This window comes from Prunus dulcis, chromosome 1 (genome assembly GCF_902201215.1).
Source record: "Prunus dulcis chromosome 1, ALMONDv2, whole genome shotgun sequence".
Classification (NCBI taxonomy): Eukaryota; Viridiplantae; Streptophyta; class Magnoliopsida; order Rosales; family Rosaceae; genus Prunus; species Prunus dulcis.
This window is the reverse complement of record NC_047650.1, coordinates 13,732,493-13,745,704: the sequence shown is the minus strand read 5'-3', so window position 1 is coordinate 13,745,704 and position 13,212 is coordinate 13,732,493. Positions and strand designations below refer to the sequence as shown.

Sequence of the window (13,212 nt, the reverse complement as noted above, 5' to 3'; positions counted from 1 at the left end):
TGAACCATACACTTCCTAATTTAGCAATACAATCTTTGAAATGGTAATGGCAACCCAAGACACTGAGCTCTATCCCGGATATACGAACAGCAGCCATTGTGTTAGGAAGCTCTTCCCTCATAACATCCATTAGCTTTTCAAGTGATTGAGTTGGTCTCTTGAAAGCCCTTGAAAAAACCACATTGGGAATTCACCTTCCTAAAAACGATTTCTTGACTGGCAATGTTAATTAAAATCATGGAGTATTCAAGATTACAAACCAGAAGCCTGGTGATTGCATAGCAAAAGAGCCACGTCATAGAAACTACTTCCTACTAGGAAAAACCAAAAACAAAATTTGACTCAATAGCAGAAACATACCACCAATTTAGGTAATTCTTTCAAAAAAATGTAGCTGAGATTGTTGGGTTTTGCTTTCAGAATACCCTAAAGAAAAACCCACTTTAAAGAATCTAATTTCCAAAGCATATTAAGCTTCAATTAGAAACAGAACTGTGCATCCAAAACCTGGGTTTAGGGAGAGAGAGAGTATGAAAACATGAGTTTACGATAACTTACATAACTCTATACCTTTTTCATGATGAGCTTTCACTTACAAAAACATTTCAATTTAGACATGTGAAAACTCTAAAATTGGGTTCCCAAATTAAATTTCTTTGTTTTGTCATATAATTCACACTATTAACAAGAAAGATTACGCAAGCAGTCAATTGGAGTTTTCCCTTTCGTACCAATTTCCTTCGGCACTACATTCGCCAACTGCTGCCATTTTTTGCATTCCGGAAGTTACCTGCAAAATGTTTATAATTAAAACCAAATTGGGAAGAAGCTAAAAAACACACTGAGAAATGACAACAATTTGTAACCTGTGGCCTAAAGGAGGAGTTGGAAAACATTGAATTTTCCACTCTCAAGTTGCACCCTCTGCAGCCAAAAAGATAAGAAGGATCAATGCACAAATTGAGAATTGGAGTTTCGTATGCATTTAGTTTTATTTTTGCCCAATTATTTCAGAGAGAGAGAGAGAGAGAGATTACACGGGAAGCAGGTGAGAAAGTGAAGCCTAGTGTGCAGGAAGCCATCATTGTGCATTGGCCTCTGCGTTATCCTCCACTTCGATCTTAGGTTTAGAGTTTTAGCAGTTCTTGTATAAATTGATAGTACCTGCCTTCTACTTTAACTCAATATCTCAAGAGCAATGATATTATTTCTTTCACAAAGAAAAAGATACAATTTCTCAACTAACTCCCTCAAATATAGACTCACTTAGTTAATATAGAGTTAACCTAACCAACTGTCAACTAAGCATAGCCTAACTAATGGTTAACAACTAACCTAGTTCCAGCTTATATAGAGATTCCTATCTACCCTCCCCACAAAAACAATCCTTGTCCTCAAGGATGAAATTCTGGAATTCGAACCAACAAGTTGCTGCCATTTCAATGATGGATGTGTGCCATTGAACTCATATTGTTGTAGCAATATATCAATTGGTTGGCTTGAACAAGGCCACCATCAGAGCATGCAATTACAGAGATGCTGAACCAAACAATACTCATGGTCTCACTGCTGCTGGATTGGCAGCCCACCCACATAAAACTCCCCAATTATTGGAAAGCTCACTAACACATCAATGGCTCCAAGTCCTTTGGAATGAGCCCTGGGAGAAAGAAGTAAAGCTCTCAATGACTCAAGCTCATAGCCATAAACCTTGCAGAAATTTTCTTCTTTTCCAGTATGCCCATTATCAACTTCAAATCCACCACCTTGGCCACGTATGCCCAGAAGGTAGCCAACATCAAAATCAAGAATGCAATTACCCAACGGAAGAGTAAAAACAGTGTGGACACAATCATAATCCTGGACCCTAACCATTTGAATAGTGCCAAACCAATGAAATTTCGTGAACTACTAGAATCAAGGAAAATGACAACTGAACAATTCTTGATAAAGCCCTGTATAACCTTGAGCAATTTTAGATTTGGCGTAGAGGCTTCTTGAACAGGAACAAAACGAAGCAAGTACAAGTCCTGGCGAAGCTCTCTGTCATCAACCCTCCAATGAAGCAACTCGTGAGAAACTCACCACCACCATCGTCTCGAATGCCCATATGGTAGCCAAGATCAAAATCAAGAAGTGCAGCACCGCCATTGCATACCCAACATGAGTGTGACATTTCAGCAAACAAATGGAGAGCATGTGGTGATCTGCCAGATGTATCAACCCCAAAACCCAATTGCTTTCAAGCTACTTGATAAAGATTCTTCAAAGACAAAAACCGAGTAATCTTCTGAATTGAACCGATGGAAAAAGAAGACAACTAAGCAGGCAAATCTAGCGTGGATGGTGATTCCGGAATCGGTGATGTCCGATGACTGTTGCATCTCAGCGTCGGCAGAGGTGAGACTCCCAGATTCTGATTTGGGGACACAGATGAGGATTGGATTTCCAAGAGAGAGAGATCGATCGCAGAGATAAGCAGCTCCAGTGCACGTGAGGGCTTCCGCGCTTTCGTTGAAGCTTTTTACTTGTTTTCTCAGTCACGTGATACTTAATAACAAAAGGCACAACAAGTCTTCCGGTCATTCAATCTTAACCCTTCATTTTTAAAATGCAATACTGACTCTTGGATAACTGGTTGCACCGGTACAGCCGATGTACCACAGAATTTTCGTTTTTGGTATTTGGGTTCGTTGTACGTTGTATCTTTGTGTTTTTTATTTGGACGAAAACGTTGCATCTTTGTTTTGGCAAACAACTTTCATTCATTTCGACCAAAAAAATCGTGAATTGCTTGCTCTGCCTTAGGAGCTGGTCGATGATGACGAAAATTATCGCGAAAAGAGCTCCAGGGCTCACGCTTCTCCAAAAGGGTAATCCTTCTTCTCTCTATTCTCTGTTTGGGCTCGTCGTTTTCAGAAGCCAGTTTTGCTCTTTTGCTGTCAATCGTTGTCATACTGATAGTGTTAAGGAAACCATTGATTTGGAGGATTTGGTAAAAACGCGTTGTAAATCTGGTAATCTTGGGTTAGATGAAGCACTGGGTCACTTCGATTCCGTAATTCAAATGAAACCCATTCCCTCGATTTGGGCTATTGATCATTTGCTTGGGGCAGTATCCAAGATGAATCATTATTCCATTGTAGTTTCTATGTATAAACAGATGCTGGCTTGTGTTGGCTTACACCCGGAAGTCAGTACACTGACTGTTGTTATCAATTGCTTGTGCCGTATGAATCAGGTGGACTTGGGTTTCTCTGTTTTAGCAACTATCCTTAAACATGGTCTTCAGCCCAATGCTTATACTTTGAATACTTTGCTTCATGGGATTTGCATGTACAGGTCGCTCTCTGAGGCAATGGAGTTGTTCCAGAAAATAGAAGAGAAAGGATTAGCATGCAGTGAAATCACTTACGCTACTATAATTAATGGGTTGTGCGGAGCTGGGAAAACATGTATGGCGCTTGAGATACTCGAGCAAATGTATGAAGATGGAAGGTTTAAGCCTGTCCCTCAATGCTATAATCCAATCATTGACCGCTTATGCAAAGAAAGAAGAATAGATGAGGCGCTGACCCTATTTCGAGATATGATCAACAAAGGTGTTGCGCCAAATGTCATCAATTACACTTCATTAATTTATGGTTTATGCAACATGGGTCTTTGGACAAGAGCACTTGCTCTGTTTGAAATAATGAAAAACAAAGGCATAAAGCCTAATGTTTTCACTTTCAATTCCTTAATTTCTGCAGCATGCAAGTCTGGTAAGTGGGAAGAAGCTGTGCGGCTATTTAGAAACATGATTGATTGTGGCGCCTTCCCTAATATTGTTACATTCAGTTCTGTGTTGGATGCTTTGTGCAAGGAAGGGAAGACAGCAGAGGCACTTAACCTTGTGGAAGAAATGTTCCGTAGAGGTGTAAAGCCTAATGTCGTCACCTACAGCTCCTTAATTAATAGCCTCTGCCATTCCGCGCAATGGAAAGAAGCCACAAGGTTGTTTAATAGAATGCTGGATGAAGGAATTGCACCAAATGTTGTAACCTTTAACACTGTGATACATGCTCTTTGCAAGGAGAGACGGGCCGAGGAAGCGCTCTCCGTGTTGGAGCTAATGTCCCAAAGAGGTATGAGGCTTGACATTTTCACTTACAACTCTCTAATTTATGGCATGTGCCGTGCAAATCAATGGGCTGAAGCCACAAGGTTGTTTGATGAAATGGTAGTTCAGGGAGTCTTACCTGATATCATAACTTTGAGAATACTTTTGGATGCTCTCTTCCAAGGAGGGATGCCAGAAGAGGCTCATAAAGTAGTTGAGGCCAAAGTTAAATATGGTATGGAGCTGAGCAAAATAACTTGCAGTACGCTAATTGATGGTTATTGTTTTCTTGGCAAAATGGATAAGGCAAAGAAGGTCATTGATTTAATGGTGATAAAAGATCGTGTCCCTGATATTGCTTCTTGCTATAAAGCCTTGGTCAACAGCTATATGCAAGCTAAAAGGATAGGTGAAGCTTTGAGGCTCGAAGAAGAAATGATCGAAAAAGGGGTGATCCCTGATTTGGAAACCCTAAAAGCTTTGAGAGGTCTGCAGAATAGTTCCCCATGAGACCACTGTAACATTTGATTCTTCATATAGACCAACAACTGTAACATTTGATTCTTCATATAGGAGGTAAGTGGCCAAATTGGCGGCCTCAGGGGAGGAGATTGAAAAAGGGAAATAAAAAAAATAAGGATAGTGTTTGATCCACATGAATTCCATGCCCACTTAAACGAAAGCTTCCATATCTCTAGGACATTGGAAGAACCATCTGCAACTTCAGCGACCATGCTAGACCCCAAGAGCCCAAGCGCCATTAGAAAGGAATTCCAATAAAAATTATTTCAAATTTCTTATTTAAGCATCTGTAAAGATATCAATCTGAGACAAGGATGGTGATGTAGTTATAAGAAGAGAGGCCTACTTCCAAAAACAATAATGTATAGATATAAATTATTTGACAACAGTCAATAACCACATTAACACATCTTTAAGGCCTCCAAAATGCCTATTCGTAGAAGAAACATATATTTAACAAAGGAACCATGATATTTTAATTACAACGACAAAACCCTGCTCATACATGAATGTAGTATACTGTAACTTGTTCCATCCCCTTAAACCCAATCCCACGAACCAAAGGAATAGGGTAGAAAACCAATAAGAGACTACTTCTGAGGCAAGATAGATTCTAAGTAGTTTTCTAGATAATTCAGACTAGCTTACCATCTTTCTCCACAGTGGATAGGAACCTTCGAGTTCCCCCACCGACTCAAAAATAATGCTTCTTGGCAGCCATGTATGCTACTCCATGAGAAGGAGTTATGCACTGTAAATTAAACATTATCATACCTACAGCAGCTGCAAGTTCACAGTTCTGAATCATAAATAATGACAAACTAAATAAGAAATACCTTCTTTATGAGTTCATAAAGATGTGGGAGAGCAAAGATTGAGTAAACTGTCTCTGCCATTAAAATAATATCACACTGAGCATCTAGAACTTTCCCTGTACTAACATTAAGATCCTTCTCAATGTTTTGTACATAGGGAAGAAGCTTATGGATTTCACACCAGTTGCCAGCGAAAAAATGAATTTCCGTCCCCGCATCACACTTTGTAACTTGCAATGCTGGGCGTTGGAAGCTTGGAACATTTGAATTTACATTAGGTATGGTGAGACACTGCAGGACCTCCACATTGAAGTCCTGGAAATGAATGGTAGCCGCACCCTGAAGCAACAATGAAGAATCTTAAGAAATCTAATCTATGAAACCAAATGTACGAGCTTAAGAAGCAAAAACTCACCTCAAGGCAAGCAAAGATACCAGGAAGTCCATGACCGCAACCAAGCTGAAAAATCATGATAGGAAACACAGTAAGGCATAGTGAGAAATGGGAGAAGGAGATAAAAGACAGTGGCCTCAATTTCTAGGCCAACGAGGAAATCACTCATCAGAGATAATCACTTGTAATAGTGATATATGAGTTATATGCTGATTATTGATCAATGGCAATGTAGCTTCATGAATGACTTGTGAAGGTGCACCAAGTAACACCTAATTAAATGATGTGTCTGCAGATGTGAATTATTCATTCAAATGAAGGGATGTAACTTCTTCAAAAGTTATATGTTAGAGCCCATAACAAAGACTCCAAGTAAACATAACTTCCATCTAATCCAACAGAACATGGTGTTATCTCTAACAAAGGTTAAAGTGTTCAGGCTATTTGTCATTAAACCATTTGGTAATGTATCACAAAGAGATTGCAGTTCATTCAGGTTAATATTCTTTACTTAATTGAATGTTCCAAGCTAGGATATAAGAGCACCAAAAGGTTTACCTAGCCATATGTTAGTAATAATTAAAAGGCACCTAGAGATTTCAAGAGTTCCCCTCTACGATGTGTGAAAATGAAATTAATGGAGTAACCCTTAGTGAGGAAACCCTACAGTCTGAATGAAGTAGGCAGGAATGCGACCAGAAGCCAAACTAGTTTCTGTTTGTAGGGCTTCGAGGTAAAGAAGCGTATGTCTCATTTCACAAAATCACCTTTATGAATAAAAGTCAACTTAATTACACTTGAACATTAGACTACCACACAAAGTAACATGAAGAATGTTAACATGCGTACGCATTATGGGACATTATACATTCACCTGAAAACATTAGGATGCCCACCTCTAAAACTCATTTACCGGTACACGACAAATGTCCATTTTGAACTTCAGAGCTAAGAGCTTTAACTAGATCAAGAGAACCTTCCCATAGCTTTAATCCCCCTGCACCCCAAAAGCAAAAGGCATACCATCACCATTTGGTGCAACAGCATTTCATAAATAAGATAAACATTTGTAATGCAGAATATTACAAACTCAACCTAGTGTCATTTTTAATTATTGAATCACTATTAACAAAGCAAACAAAAGATAGGAAGAACTCTATACACCTTCATATTTCCCAGGAACTAAATCGGAGTTGGATAGTGTGAAAACGTATTGAGTGCTAACGCGTCCCATTACACTCAGATTAAGCTTAATTTGATAGATTATCAAAACTTCCTACTCAAAAGGGAAGTACAAAAAGATAACAATGAAATTTTATATTCGTTTACATAGCTCTTCTTTACTATGCTCCATTTTCTGGGAAACCAAACAGAAATGAAAAAGAAAGAAGTGACCTTGAGCAAAGTAAGTCCACCCAACTCCACTGGCTCCACAGAGGGCAAAATCTATTCCACATTAAAATCAATCAATTGTTCAGTATCATATCTCGAAACTTATGCAGGCGTGTGCTTGAATTTGCAAAATACACCAATTAATTAAATACCTCGGAGGGCAACACTTCGACGCAAGGAGGCGGAGGGGGAAGAGGGGGCTCTGATTGTTCAAGAAATCCTGATCCTGATGATGAAAACGGCCGAAACGGTTCGAAACTTGGTTTCTGAGAAACGCGAAAAAATTTATTCAGTGTTGGGAAAGAGAAGGCAACCCATAAGGCGAAAGAAAGAGTGCGCAACTCACCTCAGACTCCATTGCTGTCTGCTCTTTACTTTGCTGAGTGATTGAAGTCTGCCCCTCAGCTTTTGGGGTTTTGGGTTAAAAGTTTGGTTTTTTTTTTTTTTTTTTTTTTTTGCGTTTTTATCACAAATGTTGTTGAGAGTTACGAAATTATCACTTTTTGGTCCTTTATTTATTTTACTTTTTTTTGACATTATTGATCTTTTATGTCACACACATTATTTTAATCTCGTTGTGAAATTCAATTAAAAATTTCTGTTAAATTGATGATATGGCACATATTCGGTGCTTACATAGCCAATAAGAAAATGTCAAGTGGATTTAATTTTTTTAAATGTTTTTTTAATTAGTCTAGCGTTTAAAATCTTTTTCAAAAAATTTAAAAAGATAAAAAGAACTCAGGAACTCAGCCTCTCCCTCCACCTCTCTCCCCTTCCGCCTCCCCCTTCACATGCCACCCCCCTCCTTCCACCTCCTCTGCTCTCTCTCTCTCTCTCCCTCTCTCTCTCTACTCATTCTCCTTCTCAATCTTGCTTCCTCCCCCACCCAACCCCCACTGAACCAAAAGCAACCACTCAGCCCCACCCCTGCACCCAAATACCTAGATATTTACTTTACAGAGTGATTCATAGGTAGAGAGATAAATCAAAAAGAGAGTTGGAGAAGGAAAGAGATAAATCACAGAGAGAGAGAGAGAGAGAGAGAGAGAGAGAGAGAGAGAGAGAGGGGGGAGTTGGATTGGAGTTTTTTATATTTTATTTTTAAGGTTTAAATTTAGTTTTATGTTTTTTTTAAATTTAATTCCTTAAACATTTTCAAAACATTTTTTTTTTCTTCAAATTCACGTGGTATTTTATTATTGGATATGTGGGCTCCGCATATATGCCACTTCATCAATTTAACAGAAATTTTGACAGAACCTAACGGCATTATGACTAAATTGATATATAAGGTGTAACATGAAGGACCAAAAAATGTCAGAAAAAAAACATAAATAATCAAAAATAATAATTTGACAAACTTTAGGGACCATTTGTGAGAAAAACCCCTTTTTCTTTTTGAAGTACTACAGACCTCCCAGGGCGAAGTTACAAATTTTCCCTCCATCTTATTTTGGTTTGGATTATTATTTATAGAGAGAACAGAGTAGAGTACTAAATTATATAATAGTAGAATTGTAAATACTTTTATGATACATCTCAAATACATTGCGTTCTTTTATAGACATAATGCACCGACTCATTTCTTCTTAGTAGTAGTGACTCCAACCACACCTTTTAATACGTCATTATACCTAGCCTATAGGCTCATAACAAAGTCTTCAACTTCTCTATAAATTTTTCTTTCACTTTCACATAGTGCCCCATCCCCATTTACAACATATAAGCATTTTTGTGATATTTTATTATTATTATCACATGCTAAAGTTATTTGATCATAAATATCGTTAAAACTCTCTCTTTTTTTCATCTGTATTTTCTCTTGTTAATTGGTCTCTAATTCTCTCTATCTTAGATGATAGATTTGTCTTTGTGTTGAGAGAGGTCTTGTAAGATGAAATCATGACTCCGTCCATGTACAAATTCAGGATTTGAAAACTTCTTGAGCTAAATTTAGCTTACAAATGGAAATTTCAATAGTGAAAGTAAAAAGATAAACGCATAAAAAAATAATAAAAAAAAGGAGAAACGAAGAAAAAACAAGAGAAAAAGAGAAAAAAAACATGGGTATTGCAAATTTTAAAAAAACAAAGGCATGGGCTAGAGAGAGAGACTACATAGGTATTGACAATTAAAAAAGAACAGTCAGCCTTGGCTATAACCCATATAGCGGAATAGTTGGATTCGTCCCTGACTCCGTAACTCAATTAGTCAATATATTTTGTAGCACCTAGTATATTCATATTTTGTGGAGAAAAGCAAGCTCACACTAGAATCGGGTATGCTGCAATTTCTCATTTGCCACTCACGCCTTTTCTTGTTCCTTCCTTCCGCCATTAATTATTTGAATTATAACTACAAACCCCAAAATCTGACAAGCCAAATACCAATAGCTCATAACTCCACCCAAAAACTAGATTAAGCGAACTGCAGCGAATTCGAAATTTAAGAACTCTAAGGGGTCGTTTGGTACGGCGGACTGTCATGGACTGGACTAAATCCTGGGACTGTCTTGGATTAGCTCGGATTGGACTAAGCTGGATTAAGGGCTGACCTACGTTTGGTGCTGCGTCGGACTAAGAAGTTGGATTGTAAAAATAGTGAAGACCTATGTTTGGTGCAGTGTCGGACTAAAAAATAATTCTTATAATATTTAAATTTAATTAAGAATTTTGACTTAAAATAAATAAATGTTGCAAAGAAACCCAATTCAAAGATTTAAAACAATAATAAATAAATAAAAATTCTTATATTTTTTTAAAGAAGCTGATTTTTAATATTCTTAAAGATAATATTTTTAACCCAAAACAAATATCCCAAACCCCACCCACCCCTTCCGTCCTCTCTTCCTCTCTCCATCCATCCTCCTCCCTTCTCTCCTCTTTATTCGACAACAAAGCCCCCCTCCTCTCCTCCTTCTCTCTTCTTATTTTTCTCTCTTTCCCCTCTCTTTCTTCAACCAAATCCATATCAGGTTTTTTTTTTTTTTTTTAAATAAACCAATAGATGTTGCTGGGGTTGGGGGCAGAGAAATGAGAGGGAGCCATTGATGTTGTTGGGGTTGGGGGCAATGCAGTGGACGACGATGGGTCGGAGGAGATGGGTTTCCAGAGTTGGATCGGAAGAAATTCTAAAAATACGTTTTTTTTCTTTTATTGTTGGGTCCAATCAGATCTTGGAGTTTTAGTTTTTTCAATCAAGAAAATATACTTCTTGGAGCTTCAATTTTGTTGAGGTAGGGAAGTTGCGGAAGAGAAAGTGATGAATGGCGTCAGGGAAGAGAAGCCAGGCCAGTGTGTTGGACTCACCTGTTCAGTTTAGCGATAGTACTATTTTGTGAACCACATTTTAGGCTCATTATATTAGAGGAGCTAGTGAGCCATTTTTTTCACTGTTGGACTGCATAGTCTCATTTAAGTTAGTCCTCCCTCTTACCAAACATGGGTTTTAAGTGCTATTTTGTCCAGTCCAGGTTAGTGAGGCCTACCAAACATGCCCTAAGATTGTATTCTATCTACCGACCTGTTGTAACTCTTCCTCTCATCAATTTTATTGCTTTTTTTTTTTTTTAAAACCTTATATTCTATCTAATTTTTTATTGTAATTTTTAGAACCCTTAACAAACCGGATGTTTTAGAACTCTAAGAGTATTTCCAGCAAGGGGGCCCAAGGGAAGGACTAAGGGGGGGCAAATCCAAAATGGTGTTTCCAGCAACAAAATTCTGTCAGGGCAAGGAGTGGGGCCCAGCGAACTGAGTTGGCCCGAGCTCTAGTCCACTGACGTCAGCACTAGAGTCATGCGCCAACGTTAAAAAAAATTTGACGTGCCTGCTACAATGCCCCCCAACGGCTCTCTTCCACGTGGCTGGCTCTGGGCTCTCTGATCCCCTTTTTTCTAGCAATCCAACGACAGCCAATTTTTTCCCAATAAAAATCAAAATTTTTTTAAAAAAAAGACTGAAATTTTTTTCTATAAATACCAACCAATACTCTTCACTTTTAACACCAACTCCTCATACATTTTCTTCTCCTACTACTATTATTCACTTTCTACTCAATATTTTTTCACTTTCAAGTTGTTTTTTTCTCTGTCATATTATGGACATTATCTAGTAGGTGGAAAATTCTAAATAAAAAGTTGGCGAAATGAAGAGATGCCTTGGCAAAAGCGATGGACAACCATAGAAGCAGGGAAAACCTTAGTAGTGAGGTAAATTATTTGTAATTTTCGTTTTATTAATTTCTGTGTCATATTAATTTTTATTTAAATGTTTCTTGCAATTTATATATTTTGTTAATATTTCTTGTATTTTCAATATTAATATGAATGTTTCTTGGAATATTTATATTTTGTTTTGCATTTCTAATAAATTGTTAAAGTTTCTTGCATTTCCATTATTATTTTTTTTATACTTGTTGTATTGCCAATATTTTTTTAAAGTTTCTTGCATTTCCATTGTTTTTTTTTTAATACTTGTTGCATTGCCAATATTTTTTTTAAAGTTTCTTGCATTTCCAATTTTTTTTTATTTGTTGCATTGTCAATCTTATCTGATATGAATAGTATTGACACGTAGGAACCCAAAAATCTTATCTGAAAATATTATACAACTTAAAAATTAGGGGTATTTTGTCATGGCAAAGGACAACTGCTGGAAACACACTTTGCTAAGGTAGGGGTATTTTGGTCATTTTCTTACCCGGAGAGAGTTTAGGGTAGTGATTGGTATGTTTGGGTAGGTCGTACTGAGATAAGTCCGTAGACACGTAGTGGGCTCGATACGGAGTTGAAACGAAGAAGTTACGAGCAAAACAAGCTCAGTGGCAAAATCGTAAATATTTCAAAATGGGTTTTTGATTGAAAATCAGATCTCTCTCTCTCTCTCTCTCCCTACGCGCAGAAACAGCCCCTGTTACTGTTCACCGCGGTGGTTTTTAGGCCACCACCGACGCATCTAGCCACCGCTTGGGGTGGCACCGGTCCCAAAAGAATCGGGCCACCTCCCTCTTCCCATCATGACCAATCTCAGCTGCTGGAACCACCTGTGATCACTGAAAAATGCACAAATCCGACCGATTTTAACCCAAAATTCACGGAGCTCATTCGAACTCCTCCGGCCACCATTTTCGTCGATCTAGCTATGCTTTCTCATCCTTTTAATGTGTTCTAGCTGATGGTTGGGTAGGATTGCATTAATTTTTAGGGTTGATGGGTCGATTTTCAAATTGAAAAATCTGCCGGTTTGTGGATCGCTATTCCGGCCACTTCCGGCTATTTTTTGGGGTAGGTCTAAGAACAAAAGTGGCTCCAAATATGAGGTTATACCTAGGATAGGAGTTTGGTGCCATGGATTTGAGATTTTCCGGTGATGCATAATTACTTTGGGCACCCACGCTCTGTCGGCACGTGCGGCAGCGCATGGGCACTGTAGAAAAAAGGTACTATGTCCCGATGTAATCTCCTGGTTCTCACGAGTGCGTAGATGTGCTCGGATTTCAATTTAGATGTCGTTTGAGTCTCGAACGGATATTGCCTATTGCGCGTTATCCTGGTTTGATAGGTTGGGGCCATTGGATGGTCTCGAATTTATTATATGTTAATCTAGGCATTTTTAGGATCGTGTAGAAATTCACGAATCGTGAATCAGAGCCCCGGATGTTCCGATTTAATAATTTAAAGTTTATGTTTATATTAACCGTCAGATCGTGCGATCATGAGCGATCTGACCTTCCGATCTAGACAAAACTTGCAGGACGAGTGTCCTATACCTTGTAGAACCCATAGGAACTTTCGGATTGGAATTTGGAGGTTGTGGGCCCTGTAGCCCGTTTGAGCAAGTTTAAGTAGTTTGACCATTGGTTGACCGTGAGTCTTCCGAGGTAGTTTTACCTTCCTAGGAGGATTATAATGACCCTGATGACAGGTCTTGAGCATTGTTGAGGTATGTTGACTAGGTTGAGATTCTTAGAGTGTTTATTATTAT

General features: G+C 38.2%; 1 protein-coding gene and 1 pseudogene across 1 annotated transcript; one reads left to right on the top strand and one right to left on the bottom strand.

Annotated features, from left to right (window-relative positions):
- The first annotated feature begins 2,757 nt into the window (after positions 1–2,757).
- Positions 2,758–4,613, top strand: LOC117624731 (pentatricopeptide repeat-containing protein At1g62914, mitochondrial-like). The gene has a single exon (XM_034356154.1). The coding sequence runs from the start codon at positions 2,819–2,821 to the stop codon at positions 4,610–4,612; it is 1,794 nt and encodes a 597-aa protein (XP_034212045.1). The 5' UTR covers positions 2,758–2,818; the 3' UTR covers position 4,613.
- Positions 4,614–4,632: 19 nt separating this feature from the next.
- On the bottom strand, positions 4,633–7,643 carry LOC117614560 (annotated as a pseudogene).
- Between the last annotated feature and the right edge of the window lie 5,569 nt (positions 7,644–13,212).

What these genes read in the sequence shown, in the direction of transcription:
- LOC117624731 (XM_034356154.1), top strand. Translation starts at nt 2,819, where the DNA reads ATGATGACGAAAATTATCGCGAAAAGAGCTCCAGGGCTCACGCTTCTC.